The sequence below is a fragment of the Martes martes genome, assembly GCF_963455335.1.
Source record: "Martes martes genome assembly, chromosome: 11".
In the NCBI taxonomy this organism is placed as follows: domain Eukaryota; kingdom Metazoa; phylum Chordata; class Mammalia; order Carnivora; family Mustelidae; genus Martes; species Martes martes.
In genome coordinates this window covers 1,330,082-1,346,319 of record NC_137899.1, presented here as the reverse complement: position 1 = coordinate 1,346,319, position 16,238 = coordinate 1,330,082, and the positions used below count along the sequence as shown (strand labels likewise).

At 67.9% G+C, this 16,238-nt stretch overlaps 1 protein-coding gene across 4 annotated transcripts; it reads right to left on the bottom strand.

Moving 5' to 3' along the window:
* Nucleotides 1-696: 696 nt before the first annotated feature.
* On the bottom strand, nucleotides 697-15,820 carry ZMIZ2 (zinc finger MIZ-type containing 2). Of its 4 annotated transcripts, XM_080819125.1 has the most exons (20): nucleotides 15,406-15,453; nucleotides 11,698-11,772; nucleotides 9,028-9,162; nucleotides 8,770-8,884; nucleotides 8,349-8,551; nucleotides 8,008-8,200; nucleotides 7,545-7,808; nucleotides 7,222-7,377; nucleotides 6,554-6,631; nucleotides 6,188-6,356; nucleotides 5,471-5,615; nucleotides 5,171-5,381; nucleotides 4,689-4,794; nucleotides 4,419-4,576; nucleotides 3,920-3,987; nucleotides 3,588-3,656; nucleotides 3,105-3,349; nucleotides 2,574-2,743; nucleotides 2,226-2,465; nucleotides 697-1,622 (listed from the first exon to the last, which is right to left on the bottom strand). In XM_080819125.1, exons 3-20 carry the CDS (start codon nucleotides 9,075-9,077, stop codon nucleotides 1,515-1,517), a joined length of 2,748 nt encoding a protein of 915 aa, XP_080675251.1. In that variant the 5' UTR covers nucleotides 9,078-9,162; nucleotides 11,698-11,772; nucleotides 15,406-15,453; the 3' UTR covers nucleotides 697-1,514. The 4 variants fall into 4 exon arrangements, with proteins under 4 accessions (XP_080675251.1, XP_080675250.1, XP_080675249.1 ...); XM_080819124.1 differs by lacking the exons at nucleotides 11,698-11,772; nucleotides 15,406-15,453 and adding an exon at nucleotides 15,766-15,820; XM_080819123.1 differs by lacking the exon at nucleotides 11,698-11,772 and having other exon boundaries at nucleotides 15,406-15,541.
* Between the last annotated feature and the right edge of the window lie 418 nt (nucleotides 15,821-16,238).

Genomic DNA, 16,238 nt, shown 5'->3' with positions numbered 1-16,238 from the left:
TGGGCGGCACCCGTTCTCGGCCTCCCCCCAACCCCAGCCTGGCTATGGATGACGGACAGAACTCCGGACAGGCCCTACTCATCCCTGGGTCTCCTTGTCCCTCCCCCCCACCCCCATCCCAGCCAGCACTGAGAGTGTGCTTCTGCCCCCGAAGCCAGAAACAGGCTGCAGAGGCACAAAGGTCCACATCTGGGGTCCCCAGTTGTCAGTGGGTAAAGCCACCCAGGCCTGCCTGCCCTGGACCCCCCCCCGAGCTTCCAGCGCCCTATGGACGCCCCCCTTTCCCCGCTGCAAAGCGCATCAGCCTCTCCTGCCGGGCCAGGAGGGAAAGGCCACCCAGGCAGCTGGTGCACAGCTGGAGGGGGCTGTGCAGGCCCGGGGGCCCAGGGCCACCTCCTTGGGCCTCCCGGAGCTGCTGTCTGGAGCCAGCCCGGCCTTCAGCCCTGGTCCCTCCCGAAGCTCCTGACTCGACAGCTGGCTCCCTGCCCCAGGCACGCCCACACAAGGTGACAGGGTGGCAGATGTGTCTCCTGGCCCTGGTGACACTTCACACAATAGTTCTCTGGCAGAAACCAACTTGGAAAATTCCAGAGACAGGGAAATTTACCATGAGGCGGGGACAGCTGGGTCTGGGCCGGAACAGAGCCCCGCCCACGTGGGGAACGCAGGCCGGCGCGAAGGAGGGACCCGGCAGGCCCACGGTGAGGGAGTCCTTTAATAGAGACGGGCAGACAGGGGACACAACTCGGCCCCGGGCCAGTGGGGGCAGTGGCTCCTCCTCCCCCACTTGGCTTGGCCCCAGGGCGGACACGGGAAAGGCAGTTTTAAAAAACACAGCGGGACTGATTCTTCACTTTCACGGAAAAGGGGACCTCAGAGGAGCAGCCCGCTGGAGAATCTGTACGCAGAGCAGGGGTGGGGGGGTCCTCCGTGCCCAGCCCTGTAGGCCGAAGCCTGTGGCCACCCCTGTCCCCGCTGGAGGGACGGGCCATCCACACCCACAGTGTCCCTACGTTATGTACATCGTTGTGCTTTGGAGCGCCCTGCCCTGCAGCCTTAGCCTGGAGCCTCCCGTGGGAAGAGGGTCCCGATCCCACTTCGAGCTCGGACTCAGGACAGAGTAGCCCTGCTCCTCGCCCGTGAGCAAAGGGCTTGTTGAGACAGAAGGGTCAGTGCTGGACAAGATGCAGGCTGGTGGGAGCAGGCAGGACCGGGGGCACCGGGGCAAGGCGTGAGGCCAGGGTAGCAGGTGTGTGTGGGCGGGGCAAAGCTGGGGTAGGGGTGGGGCCAGGCAGTGGCTCGGGGCGGGGCTGAGCATCTAGTAGAACCCCGTTCCGCACTGGAGGGGGCGGTTAGGGGTTCCACCCGCGGCCCCCTCCCACCCAGTGCAGATGCTTCCAGCATCAGGCGCCAGGCAGCTGGCCTGGCCCTGGCTCTGGGTCCACAGGTGGGGAGGGGCGGGGCACGGTGACGGGGCACGGCGCGTCCCCGCTGGCCGGGTGGGGTCTACAGGATCAGTTGTTCTCGAAGAGAGAGAGCAGGTCGTCATTGTTGTTTGTGGGGAGGTCAGGCGGACCCAGGTAGGACAGCAGTTCCTCCGGGTTGGTCAGTTCTGGGAGCAGCTGGGGACAAAGCAAAGTCATCAGCGGCTCCGGCCTCGGACCCACCACAGCCCTGCACGGACCCTGACCCTCAGCCTGCACAGGGCCTCCCCCTGCCAGAGGCTGCTCTTTGAGCAGGAATCACTGCACACGGGTTGTCCAAGGCCAGCCAGGGACGCGTGGTGCCGGCAGGGCCAGTGCAGGGGCGGGCTCGCCGGCGCCCGTGACTCGCTTTTCGGAGCGGCTCTGACTTCGCTCGACATGAACTTCAGAGAGTTTGGGTTATTCGGGTCGAGGACGGTTACCTGCGTTTCACACACCGATTCTGGCTCACCCAGCAAGGGGAGACAGACAGGCCAGCCCGCACCCCGAGCCGGTGTGGTCAGTTCCAAGCCCAGTCTTCTTGGGCGCTTGACACAGTCCCCAGAGCCAACCCCGCGGCTGTGGCAGGTGCCCGACCTCCTCGCCGGGGCTGAAGCTACCTGCCCAGCTCTTCTGGCTCTGGAAGTCACTGGGGCGGCAGTGTTCTCCCTTCTATGAAGCTTGCGGACCCTGGGGACGCTGTGCACGCCGTCCTCCCAGCCCCAGCTCCCACGTGCTCCCCAGCATGGGGCCCGTACTCACGTCCAGGGCTGGTTCCGAGGCCTCCCCCGCCCCAGACACGGGGGGCCCCATCACGCCTGTGGCCGCGCTGAAGGCCAGCTCGCCGATGGGGCCCGAGCTCACTGGGCCCAGGGGCTGCCGGGATGCTGGGGGAGGGTTTGGATGGTGCAGCTGGGGCCCTGGGGCCCCCCCAAGGCTGGGGGCATGCAGCCCCTGTGGCCCGGGGTTGTGGGACGGGTCCAGGTGACCCGCTGGTGCCATCTGAGGAAGGAGAGAAGAACCTGGTCAGACGGCCCCGGGCCGCCCCCCACCCCGAGAGCCGGCCCCCCTCCCCGAGAGCCGGCCCCCCGACCCTCTGCCGGCACTGACCTGCCCTGGAAGGCAGGGGGCAGACTTCTCTGGTGTCAGGAGACTGCTGGGAAGGTCAGACTGATAGGAGCTGGGGGGCAGCCCCGCGGTGAACTCAGGAAGGGCCGGGGTGCTGGGTGTGGCGGGCGGGAAAGAGTCAGGGAAGGTCCCAGGTCCCAGGAAGCTGGAACCTGAGGGTAGAGCCGGTCCTGGGTGAGGCCTGGGGGCTCGCGCTGGTGGAGTGGTCCAGGGAGGGGGGACCCCAGTGGTCTCCCGCAGGTAGCACCAGACCTCACGGGAAAGGGCACTTCTTCTCACCATAGACGTCGCTCTGGGGCCCGCCTCCCCCAAACACACCCACGCGTGGGGTCAGAGAGGGCCCAGAAGCAAGCTGGCAGAGGTTCGTGCTCCTCAGCTACCGCCCACCCCCATGGCCACGTCCCCAGCAGGCCCCCAGGTGCGGGACCCGCGTGGTAGCACTGCGGTGGTCTGAAGAGAACGGACCGTTTGCCCGCGGCATCCACGCCCCCGGGCCCGGCCCGCCATACTCACCCTGGCCGGGGTAGTCGCCGGGGGCCGGGGCCGAGGGGGGCTGCAGGGGGGCGAAGGGGGTGGCCCCGGGGCCCAGGGCCGCGATCATCTCCATGACGCTGGGCATGAGCACGTGTGCGGGGCTCACGGTGCGGCAGCGTTTCAGCGCGGGCCCGTCGGGTTCCTCCTTGATGTGCACGTCGGGCTTCACGGGCACCGGTTTCCAGCTGCACGTGGGGTCGATGGTGATCTCCTCGTAGTCGGAGCTGCCCGGGGACACGCGCACCACTCACCAGCTGTCCTGCTGCCTCGCCCGGCCTCCAAGGCTCATGGCCACCTGGCACGTTCCACGGGCCCGGGCCGGGGGTGCTGTGGGTTCCGGCCATGGCAGAGCAGCGGGGTGGGGGGCGCCTCTCAGCCGTCCTGGGGCTGCCCGCTGCCGACCGCAGACCGACCGCTGCCGACCGTTGCCGACCGCAGCCCGGGCGAGGGGCGGGCACTTACTTCTGAATGTAAATGAGAATCCCCAGCATGTACTGATCCACCTCCAGCCCCTCCAGCAACGCCGTCTTGCTGTCGGAAACCAAGAGGATGGGGCTCAGAGGCCGGTCACGGCTCCGCTCCATCACCGTGCCCGAGGCCACCCCGTGGGAGGTGACCCCTCAGGAAGGGGACCCTGCATGTGACGTCTCTGCCCTGAGCCACAGCGTCCTCGTCTGGGCTGCGACCCCCGAACCTGACTTGGGTATCTCCTGGTGCTGCGGGGGGAGCGGACGGCTTCTGACAAGGACCACCCTGCGCCCGGGCCGCCGTGAGGGCGTCTCGGGGATACTCACTTGCACACGGGGCATCTCCAGGTCCCCCGCTCACAGTTGAGCTGTAGGTAGGACTCTAGGTCGAAGCACTGTGGGGGGCAGGAGAGGCGGCTTCTCACACGGGGGCCGGGGGTGACCTGGCCGCACCCCACGATCGAGCTGTGTGCTTCTGCGCTGATCTGCCCGCGTGTGGAGAAGCCACACGTGCCGGGCTTTCCCTGGGGTGCCCCTCCAAACAGACAGTCCTCAGGGGAATGGGATGCCGCGCGGCCAAAGGCCTGGGCATCTGCGCTGAAGGGCCGCGTCCAGGACGCGGTGTCCAAGGAGACCCTGTGGCGGAGCGTCTGGGATCCAAGGGGCCGCTCCTGGGGCCTCGGGAGGACCACACCCGTGGCCTCGTCGCCTTTTGAGAGGAGACCCCGCGAATGCAAAGGAGCGGTGACTGTCCTCGGAGACAGGGGAGGGTGCGACGGAAAACCGCTGTCACAAGTCCTGGCAGAGCTCCATGGGGACCACCCACCTGGATGTGGCGGCAGTCGTGGCCGCGGGCAGGGAGCTGGATCCTGCGGAAGGTGATGGGGCACTTGAGGGACACCTTGATGGCCGTCTGCTCCACGCCATCCTCGCCGTTGGGCCCAGGCGTGCCGGGGATGGTGCCGCTGCTGAAGTTACGCTTTACTGGTGTCGACAGGACAGAGGGCTAGACGAAGGGGCTGCTGCTGGCGCCACAGCCCCGAGGGACCACGTGGGCCGCCCGCTGTCCCCCCGGCCCCCCGGCAGGGCCACTCACTCTTGCTGACGCAGTGCTCGGCAGGCAGGAGGCGCTTCTTGAGCAAGCCCTGCAGCACGGCGCGCACGGCCGGCCGGTGCACCAGCTGCAGCACGAACAGGTGCGACTGCGGCGGGAGGAGCCGGTCAGGGCCGTGGCCGGGCGCCGCCCCTGCTCTGGAGCCCCCCCACGCCCTGGGCTGGCCCCGCCCACCCGGGGAGCCCACCGGCCGGCCACCGCTGGGGGTAACACCGGCATCTGGGAGCCCCCGGAGCCGGCTGGGGCGTGCCCGGCTGCCCCTCTTCACCCCGGTGAGTCCCAGCGAGGCTTCCGGGATGGGCAGCCGGGGGGGCCTCCTGAGCCTCCTCGCGGGGAGACGGGGTCAGCGGGAGCGCTCCGTCCGCCTGCGCGGGCCTCGCCGGGAAGCAGGGAGGCGGCTCCACGCCGTGGGGCCAGGAGATGAGGCGGGACGGGCGGGGGCCGACGCCGCGGGGGGCACTCACGCAGCAGCAGGCTGTGACCGTGATCTGGATGGTGTTGCGGCCCGGCTGGCACACGTGCTTCAGGTACAGTGGCTTGTGGGAGGTCTTGTTGTCACCGCGCTCGATGGTGAGCGGCGTGGCGTTGACGCTGACCTGCACCGAGGCCGGCCAGTTGGTGTTCATCTGCCGGTCCTCGTGGTGGTAGCACTTGAACTGCAGCTCCAAGTCAGGCCTGCGCGGGCCAGGCGCACAGTGAGGACAGGCCAGTGGGGGCGCGGGGATGGGGGGTTGGGGCCGCACGCCGGGCCGGCGCCAGCTCACCTCAGCATCAGGGTCTTGTAGACGGAGTCGCGCAGCTGGAAGGCGTGGTTGCTCACGGCCAGGTTGTGCTGCAGGCGGAAGGGTTCCAGGACCACCCCGTCGCGCACGGGGAAGGTCAGCCGCAGCTCGTCACAGGGGCCGCTGCCTGGGAGCGGGCCGCGCTGGCGTGAGCCGGCAGCTGGCACGGAGGACGCCCCCCACCTGCCCCTCACCGCAGGGATGTGGGCCGGGGAGCGGGGCCCCTCCTCCCCCACCTCGGGGCTGGGCTGTGGGCAGCCCAGGATCTCGGGGTCCCGCTGTTCCATCCTGCCTCAGGCACCTGGCCCGGGGTCCCCTAAGTTATGACTGGAGAACGTGCCCCCGACCCAGAAAGAGGGTGCCGCGGCCGCTTTCGGAAGGGGTGGGAGGCTGCGGAGACGTGAACGGACCCCCGTCACCACCCCCACGCTTGAGCTAGCTTTCTAGGACCTCAGGTTCTGCTGTGGTGGTCTCCCCCAGATCAAGGGGTCCCTAGCCGGGAGAAGACTTCGAGGGACGCATAGACCCCCTAAGATGACCCACAGAGTTTCGGGGGCACGCATGTCTTTCCAGAGAGAAGATCCACACCTTGAAAAATCCGCTAAGACGTCTATGGGTGAAAGACGGGGGTGTGGGCCCCCAACTCCCATGTCCCCAGAGGACCCCAGCCCAAGCATGCTGAGAACGGGCGACACTCACTGGGGGGTGACGGGTGCAAGGAGCTCACACTGGGCTTGAGGTCAGGCAGGAAGGGAGACTTGACCTCCTGGCTGGCGGACATGTAGGGGACGCTGCTGCCGGGAGTCATGGGCGGCGTGGGGCTCCCCGGCAGGGGGGAGCTGGGGTAGCCAGGGACGGAACGGGCGGGCTGTGGGGTCGAGCAAACGGTCACGGTGGAATGGTGGGGGGTAGAGTTTGTTCCGGGAGCGCCCGCCGGAACAGTGAGGACAGAATCGAGTGGGGGCAGTCCCGGGGGGGTCTGGCCGGGCACCCCCAATTTCCTCCTGCTTGGGCGCCCTCTCTCCATGTGCCCACCCCGTGAGCCTCCCGCCCGTCTGCCCGTACCCCACTCAGGCCAGGCTGGCTGTAGCTGACGCTCCCCCCGTTGAAGCTGGCGCCCTGCCCGTTGAACTGCTCTGTGGGCTGCAGGAGAGAAAAGTGCATGTGCCCAGGGCCCCCACCTGGCCCCCACACTTAACCCGAGGAGGGGGCTGGGGGCAGGGCGCCCACCGCGCACAGGGGCACTGGCCTCTAGTCTCTTCTTCGGACGCTCTCTTCATTCGGCAAGTAATCGACAAGGGGCTCGCGGTGCTTCCGTTAATTTACGACATTACTACTCCAGGAACAGAGATGGACTACCCGCCCCCCAAGTTAGAAGGGTCGCGGGAGAGCCAGGGAGAGGCCAAAAAAACACACCTCCTCCTCCCCACGTGCCCCCGATGGGCCCGTCCCCAGCAAGCAGAGGGATTGTGGTCACTGTGCCCTAAAGAACATTCAAGTGGCCTGGGGGCCTGCCCTCCGCCCCACCTGCTCCCTACAGCGATTTTCTGAGCAGATACACACATCCCGCAGAGGATCCTTTCAGAACTGGATCCCCGCCCTGCTTGGGACCACCGCGGAGCTCCGGGCTGCCCACTCACTCTCATCCCTCCGGGCCAGCTCCCTCGTCAGCCTGGCCAAGGCCCAGCACAGGGCCCCGCGGGGGTGCGGTGGGCCAGAGGGCCCAACCCTACCTTGTAGTGCAATCCTGCAGGGCCAGCGGCGGGCAGGGCCTGGGCCACGCTCTGCTGCAGGGGCAGCCGGTGCCCAGGGTAGGAGGAAGGGGCGGGAGGCTGCCCGGCGCCAGGTGCGTACTGGCTTCCTGACAGGTACTGCTGCCCGGGGTAAACCTGAGGGACAGAAGGGGCGCTGTGCCAGGGCGACGGCTGTTGGGGAGGCCAGGTCCCAGGGAGGACAGGGCGCCCACCCCATCAGGCGTGGCCGCTTCCCTCCCGCGGACGGCCGCACCCACCGCGGCTCTGGGTGCAGCCGGGACGAGGGTGGTCTGGACGCTCACCTCACTGGAGTAGGCCCTCTTGACCCCCTGTCGGGGCAGCGGCTGGGCCTGGGGAGGCCCAGGGTACCCGTGCTGGGGCAGGCGCTGCCCTGCGTACAGGGGTGCCATGCCTGTTGCCCGGGTGGGGTTCATGCCCATGGGGCTCATGCCTGAGGGGCCCAGCAGCCCTCCCACGGCGGCAGGGTTCAGACTGCTGGGGACACTGGGCCCCCGGGGACCTCCGTGCTGCAGGAACTGGTTGTTAAAAGCCTGCCCAGCCCCCATCTGGGGAGAGAAGACAGGAGCCATTCAGGCCAATCCCCAACCTTGGGTGCCACCCAGGGACCCCCACCGTGCCTCACCCCTTCCCCTCACTTCATCTCACTACGCACCCGTCCCCAGACCCTGACCCTGGTTGCCCAACCGGTCCCTGCTTTCCAGACCAGCACATGTGGGCGCTCCGGGAGGAGCGGCTGGGCCTCACCGCTCCGTACTGGCTCAGCTCCTGGCTCTGCTTCTCCTGGAGGGCGGCCACGGTGGCCGTGGCGGTGGCCGTGGCGGTGGCCGCGGCCGCCGCCACCGCGGCCGCCGCCGCCGCCTGGGTGAAATCCGCGGAGGGTCGTGCGGCATGTGAGGGCAGACCCAGGCCCCCGGGCCCCCCCGGACCGCCCGCGTACCTGCGGGAGACACACAGGGCCGGGCTCAGCAGCGCTTGCCGCCCGTCACCGGGGGGGAGCCACACGGTGGTTCTTGGGGCTCCGCTCGCACGCACACAGCCCTGGGGGGGCCCCCCAGCAGCGCAGCCAGGGGTGGGGTCCTGCTTACCCAGCGGAGAAGCCGGGGCCGCCGGGGTAGCCCCCGCGGCCATACACCCCCTGCGGCACAAAGCCCTTGCCGGCGGCGCCGTCGCCGAACGCCTGCTGTCCAAGGCACTGCGGGGGGCTCAGGGCGGAGCCGCTGCCGGCCACGCCGGGCATCACGGAGCCGCCGGGGGGGCTCCCTGCAGGGCCCATGGGGTTCCCCAAAACCTACAGGGAACAAGGACCACCGGTGAGCACCACCCACACAACTTACCTCATGCGGCTGCTCCAAGGAGAGGCCTGGCGGCGGAGGGGGTGGCGGGAAGAGGGGCAGCGGTGAGGGGAGAGAGGAAGAGAGCAGGGGTGCGATGCAGGGTGGGAGTGGCACGAAGGCCAGAAGGCTCCATTTCTCCCTGAGGTCCGGGGGCCCCCGGGCGCGGGCTCACCTGGCTCTGGGCCGCGTTGCCGACGCCCCACACGGTCGTGACCACGGACAGCGAGCCCGCGGGCTGAGTGGCGCTCTGTTGCCAAGGCACTGCCTCGTAAGCAAACGGACCATCACTGCGAGCAGAGAGGTGGGCGGGAGGCCCAGGTCAGGAGCGCCCTGCTGGGGAGGCTGAGAGCGGGAACAGCGAGGTCCCGCCCCGCCACCAGGCCCGCACCCCTGCGGCCTGAGGAGGGAGCGCGGCAGGAGCCCCACTCACCCGTGTGGCGTGGGGGGCAGGGCGGGTTTCACGGGGTGCATGGGGTTCATTGGCTTCGGAGCAGCCTAAAGGCCAGGTCTGTAGGTGGCAGGAAGTGGTCCTCACTGCTGGTGACGTGGGACTCAGCTGCTCTGGCTGCCGGGACAGGAGGTAGGACATCAGCAGAGAAGCAGCCAGGGGCTGTTGGCAGCCTGCAGGGAGCCCTGAGCACCAGGCCCCCCGGCGCTGTGCCGACAGAGGGAGGGCAGGGCGACACCGGCATCTGAGGGCCACCTTGCCCCGCACTGCCTGCCCTGCCCATCCACTGCCCACCTCAGCCCCAAACCCCAGCCTGGAAGCCAGCATTAACCCTTTCTGGCCAGGACCTGGACCAGCTCTGGGAGCAGGCTTTCTGAACCCAAATACCTTCCACGCTCCCCCTCCCACACAAAGGCCTGGACATCTGTAAGAGTAAGGGAGCATCTAGGACCCGATGGCCAGCAGCCCCCAAGGAAGCGCCAGGGTGCAGGTCAAGGCCAGAGCCAGGGAGGAGGCTGGAGAGGAGCACCCGGGGGCACCATCTGCTCACGCTGCGAGGCCTGCCCACTGCAGAAGGAGCGCTGGTAACCAGGGGGAAGCGAGCTCAGCCGCCCTCCGCCCTGGCCTGGGGGAGGGGAGGGCAGGCCGCTACTGCGGCAAGTCCCCCAAGGGCTGCTCTGGGGCCCAAGGGGGCCACCTGGGACTGATGTGGGCACAAGGCCAGGCAGGCAGACCTGACCCACCGGAGAGAGTTCCCAAAAGGGGAGGGATCCACACACAGAGCCACAGGCGGAGGGCTGGCAGGTGCCCGTGGACATGGCAAGGGGCCAACGGGAACACAGCAGCAGGGCTGGTGAACGCTTGTGGGACCCATGTGCCCATGCTGGGGGCTTCCTCCTACCCCGTGAGGCTCACTCTCTCCCATTTACTGTCTCAGAAAAACCAGTGACAGAGGGCCAGGCCACTCACATCCTCCAACACCCCCAAAAGCAAGTCCAGACCCTTGCTGGCACAGCTGGGGCCACGTCCAACAGCTGCTTCTGCCTAGTCTCAGTGCAGACACAGGCTGGCGATGGTCCTCAGGGGGCACCCTGGGCGGGGAGGCTACACCCCGCCCTCTGGACGTTGAAGTTCCGTCCCGGAGCACGGCTGCCTTTCTGGGGCTGCGAGGCCTCACACACGCACACAGACACATCACCTGGGCCAGGCTAACCTCCGGTGGCTCAGTCCTGCCAGCTCGGCACTCTCGGGGCATCCTTCAGGCCCAGGAGTGAGAAAGTGGCTCCAGCACCCACCCGGCCCCGAGACTCACATTCCTGAGTGCTGCCCAGGCACCTCCAGGTCACGTCCTCTGGAAATACAGTCCTGGAGGGGCGTGGGGGGTGGGTCCCTCAGCGGGGACCCGGGGGGAGAAGGGGTACAGTGGGGACTGCGATCTGGAGCCTCCCCCACCGAGCATGGAGGTACGTGCTTCCCGGAGTTGCAGAGCGGCTGGGCCCGGGGCCGGGCGAGAGGGGGAGAGACAAGTGGGCCCACCTCACAGCTCTGCTTCCCTTCCCCGCCAGACCAGGCCCCACTCAGGAAACAGGGGCCAGAAAAAGCAGGGGTCAGCGGGTCCGGAAGGCTCTAGACCCCTGGACTCTGGGCAGAGGCAAGCGTGGGAGCCAGGACAATGTGACCAGGCAAGGGAAGGCTGGTCCCTACGGGTCCAACTCCAGGATGGGGATGGGGGTGGGGGGTACGGATGGACAGACCATGGGGATGGGGGGGATACGGATGGACAGACCATGGGGATGGGGGGGCACGGATGGACAGACCATGGGGATGGGGGTGGGGGGTACGGATGGACAGACCATGGGGATGGGGGGGCGGGTACGGATGGACAGACCATGGGGATGGGGGGGTACGGATGGACAGACCATGGGGATGGGGGGGGCACGGATGGACAGACCATGGGGATGGGGGGGTACGGATGGACAGACCATGGGGATGGGGGGGTACGGATGGACAGACCATGGGGATGGGGGTGGGGGGTACGGATGGACAGACCATGGGGATGGGGGGGCGGGTACGGATGGACAGACCATGGGGATGGGGGGGTACGGATGGACAGACCATGGGGATGGGGGGGGCACGGATGGACAGACCATGGGGATGGGGGTGGGGGGTACGGATGGACAGACCATGGGGATGGGGGGGCGGGTACGGATGGACAGACCATGGGGATGGGGGGGATACGGATGGACAGACCATGGGGATGGGGGGGGCACGGATGGACAGACCATGGGGATGGGGGTGGGGGGTACGGATGGACAGACCATGGGGATGGGGGGGTACGGATGGACAGACCACGGGGATGGGGGTGGGGGGTACGGATGGACAGACCATGGGGATGGGGGGGCGGGTACGGATGGACAGACCATGGGGATGGGGGGGCGGGTACGGATGGACAGACCATGGGGATGGGGGGTACGGATGGACAGACCATGGGGATGGGGGGGTACGGATGGACAGACCATGGGGATGGGGGTGGGGGGTACGGATGGACAGACCATGGCGATGGGGGGGGGCACGGATGGACAGACCATGGCGATGGGGGGGTAACGGATGGACAGACCATGCGGATGGGGGGGCGGGTACGGATGGACAGACCTGCCAGCCAGTGGAACAGCCCAGAGAACCAGCTGGTCTCTAACGAAGAGACAGAAAGCGCGCACTGGAGGAAACCTGCCGTTTCAACACAAGGTACCAGAGACGCTGGACTCCCGTGCAAAAGAACAAAACAAAACAAAATCCTAATCTTCGCATCGCGTACAGAAATTAACTCAAAATGTGCCACAGATTCAAATGTCGAGCACAAAGCTGTGAACCCTTTGGAAACACCCGGGAGCCAATCTTCGGGATCCAGAGCCGAGAGCCCTCCCACGACACACCGAAAGCGCACGCCCTGGAAGAGCAAACCAAGAACCTGTCTGCAAAGCCCAGACGGGATGAAGCTACGGACTGGACGCTGCCTTCGAGAGCCACCGTTCCTGACAAAGAATTAGTATCTAGAATATAGAAAGAATTCTCCAAACTCAAAACTCAAAAAAAAAGCCCCCAAAAAACAAAACCCAAAAAACCCACCCAGAAACTGGGCAGAAGAACAGACATTTATTTCACGGATGAGGCGGGAGGGACCGTGAGTCAGTGCTCGGAGCCGGGGTCCAACATCAGGGCCATCAGGCACGGGCAGAGTAAAGCTGCCGGGAGCCCTGGCCGCACCCCCCTTGGAGCCGCTAGGACAGTGCCAGCGCCGGCCGGGCGAGGAGGATGGGACCTCGTCCCCACAGTGGCTGGGAAGGGACCGGGGGCAGCCGCCCTGGACCACAATCCCGCGGCTTCCCGTAAAACAAAGCACGCAGCCACCCCACGAACCAGAGACATCCCTCCCGAACATTCATCTCCGAGAGCTGTAAACGTCCAGTCACAGGAGAACCTGTGTGTGCGTGTCGCCAGCAGCCCGCAGGGATCTCGGGGGACCGTGCTGTGTGGGAAACGCCAGTCCCGGGAGGTTCCACACGTAGGGTTCCCTTTACGTTAACATTCCCGAGACGACAGAATCCCAGAACCGGCGCGCGTGCCGCCAGGTGGGGAGGAGGGAGACAGGTGTGAACACAAGGTGGGGAAGGCCGTGTATGTATCTCGCCTGGCGCCACCTGGCCTCCTGCTGGGACGTGTCCTACAGCTCTCTAAGATGGCATCACCAGGGAAGCCGGATAAAGGACACGGGGGTGTTTTCTCAGCCACACGTGAATCCAAAATTCCCCCAAAATTAAACTTCAGAGAAGGAACCGCCACCTCCCGGCCCGCTGTCTCCACAGGGATGCCCATGGCAACCATCCCTCCCCCGGGGCTGGGGAGCCTGGCTGGGCCCGCTCGGGTCCCACAAGCAGCGGCCGGAATCCCTGGGGCTGGAGGGCTCCGCTCTGAGCTCCCGCTTCCCCAGCGTGGCCTCCAGCACTTCAGACTCACCTGCAGGGCTGGAGCCGGAAAACCACATTTCTAATGGGTCCATGGGTGAGGACGCTGCTGATACAGGCACCCCAATGCCGGGGGGGGGGGATGCGGGGGCGGGTCGGGGACTCGATGGGCCTGGGGTCCCCGGCAGACTCCTACGTCCCACGGGTCGGGGGAATTCCACCCCCAAGACTTCTCTGTTGTGAACGAGACCACAGATGTTTCCAGTTCCCCGAGCAGTCTGACTGCTCGTGTGGCTGTATGGGTGTGTATGGGTGTGTATGGGTGTGTGTGTGTGTGTGACTTCCTGCCAGACCAAGTCTGGTCTCCTCCCTGAGAAGATCTGCTCCCTCCATGACCCTCTGCTCCTGGTAGAGGGAGAGGGGAGCTCTGAGTGCAGACCCTCTTCTCACTTCCAGGCCTGGAAGGCAGAACTGGGAAAGCCCGGGTGTGTGCGTGCGTGCGAGAGTGCGTGCAAGGAGGCCTGAGCAGGCCTCTGGGGGCTTCTGGCGGCCAGAGGCTCTCCCGTACACAGCTCCAGCAGGAAGCCAGGACCCCTCGGCAGAACCCGGCATACGGCTAGCTTGGAAGGCCCCATGGCTTTCTGTGGGTCAGGTCACAGCTTCCTCCAGAAAAAAAGCTACAGAAAACTCACTGCTCAGACCCCTCTTCCCCAGGGGATCAGAGCAGCTGCACCCAGTCTCCTGCGTCCCAACGAGAGGCAGACCTTAATGTGGGTCACCCCCCTTCCACCTCCACTCCGTCCCTGCTGCCTGGTCACCCAGGAGCAGCACACCCCATGACAAGCCACCTGACCTCAGGAGGACAGGCCTACTCCACAGTCCCAGAGCAGGGACACCGGCAGCATGGAGCCCGTGGTTCCAGGGAAAGCCTCTGACCAGAGGGACACCGGAGCCTGGGCTCCACTGGGCTCCAAGAGGGTGGAAATGATGGCTCCAGGAAGGCAGGACGACACAAGGCGGGGACTCACATGCTCAGGGAGCTGAAGTCCTGACGCTCTCCGTGTGAGGCTACAGCACTCATCCCAAACCCCCAGAAATGAGCATCTACCCACAGCCCGACACGGGACACTTCAGAGAGCAGCGAGAGCATTTCACTGCTCTAAGCCTCAGTTTACAATGTGTACAACGGGTACCTGCTGCCACCCTGGGACTGAGAAAAGGGGAGGACACATGCCCACCTTTACACTCTCAGCCCTGACCCCTGTAGTGGGGGTAGCTACCGCTGGACGCTTCAGGGGGAGGCCTGGCTGCCTGGTCTTCATTACCCTCCTCTCTTCCCCGACTTCTACTCCCAGCCTGTAGCGAGCCCCTGGGCATGACAAGTCCTCAGGCCCAGTACCCACAGGGTGAGGCTAAGACCCCCCTCCGGGATCCTGTTATCCCTCTCGAGCCCCTTCAACAGAGGCCCTCTGGCTCTAGCACGCCAGGATTTGGTGGGTGAGTCTGTGTTCACCCTCTCCGCATCCACCACCCTCTTACAGACCAAGTCACATGTTCTGTGTATGTCCCTGCCAGATCTCAGATAACACAACTGACTTACAGAGGGGGCCACGGGTGTACTGCAACTGTCAGGAAGAGAGCAGGGCAGGGGTGGGAGTAGGATGGGGGGGGACGGGCCAGGAGGGAAGCAAGTCCGGGAGTGAGGGGGAGCAGGGCAGGGAGAGAGCAAGTCAGGGGGCGGTAAGGGGGAGCGGGGAAAGGGGACCAAGGCAGGGAGGGAGCAGGTCAGAAGCGGAGAAGGGAGGGCGGCTGGGGGCAGCGCAGAGGGAGAAAGAGGAGGATGAAGGGGGCAGGTCCGGGGAGCAGGTGACCCTCCCGCCTGGGCGTGAGCACGTCCGGTTGGGAAAGGGGTGTCCCCACGGAAACCAGGACCGGAGGCTGAAAGGTCAGCCCGCGTCGCCGCCCCCGGGGCAGACCCTTGCGGGTCCCCCATCGCCTCGCCGGTGGGCGCGCACCGCCCAGCACCAGCCCGGAAGGCGAGCCCGCCGGCCAAGCGCGGCGTGGAGGCGGCGGAGCCAGGTGGGGCGAGGGCCCCGGGTCACCCGCCCCGCTCGGGAGGTCGCGGGGGCCGCGCACACCCCCCCGGGCGCTCGGCCGGCTTCCGGCCGCCCCAACAAAGGCTCAGGTGAGGGTCGCCCTGCGCGCGCGAGGACGAGGGCCCAAGCGCACGACGCGCACGCGGCAGGTGCGGCAGGTGGGCGGCGGGGCCGCCTCCAACCCGGCCCGAGCCCGCGGAGGCGCCGCAGCGCCGGGCCCCGGGCGCCGCACCTGCCCGCCTAGCGCACCTGCCGCACCTGCCGCCCCCGCCGCCCGCCCCCGGCCCCCCCCGGCCGCTCACCTCCGCCTGGCCCGGCCCGGCCTCTCGCCGCCGCGGCCCCCGGCCCGCGCCGCTCCATGCGCTCAGCCCGCCCTCCGCGCCGCCCGCCGCCCCGGGGCCGCCGCCGCCGCCGCCCGCGCCATCGCGCCGCCGCCCGCTCCGAGGGCACAATGGAGCCGCCGCGCCGCTCATGCATATGCATGACGCCGCGCGCCGGCCCCGCCCCCAGGCCAGAGCAGTGGAGCCCCGAGCCGGAGTCGTGCGCGCGCGGGGCGGCCGCGGGCCTGCGCAGGCCGGAGCGGCAAGCCCGGGCCGGCCGGGGGCAGGCAGGCAGCGCGCGCGGCGGGGCACCACCCCCCGCGCCCTCCGCGCCCTCCACACCTTTCCGAACGCCGCGTCTGCGGAGCCCCCCGCGCTTCCTGCTCGCTAGCCGCCGGGGCGGGGCCTGATGGAAGGGCGGGGCCGAATGGAGCGGCGGGGGCGGGCGGCGGCGGCGGGGCCCCCGGTGGGCGGGGCCTGTCAGAAGAGCGTGTCGGAGCCTGGTGGAAGCGGCCCGGTCGGGGGCGGGGCCTGGTGGGGGGCGGAGCCGTCAGAGGGGGGCCGGCCGGAGGGGCGGGACCGGCCGAGGGGCGGGGCCTTCGGGAGGGGGCGGTCGGGGGCGGGGCCTGGCGGGGACGGGACCTGCCCGAGGGGGGCCGGCCGGAGGGGAGGGGCCTCCGGAGGGGGGCGGGGCCCGGAGGGAAAGCGGGGCCGGCGGCGACCGCCGCGGGGTCTCAGGTCGCGGCCGAGCGGTAGCGGTGGAGGCGCCGGGTCGGCCCCGCCGGCCCCTTCTCACCCGGTCAGCTGTCCCGCGC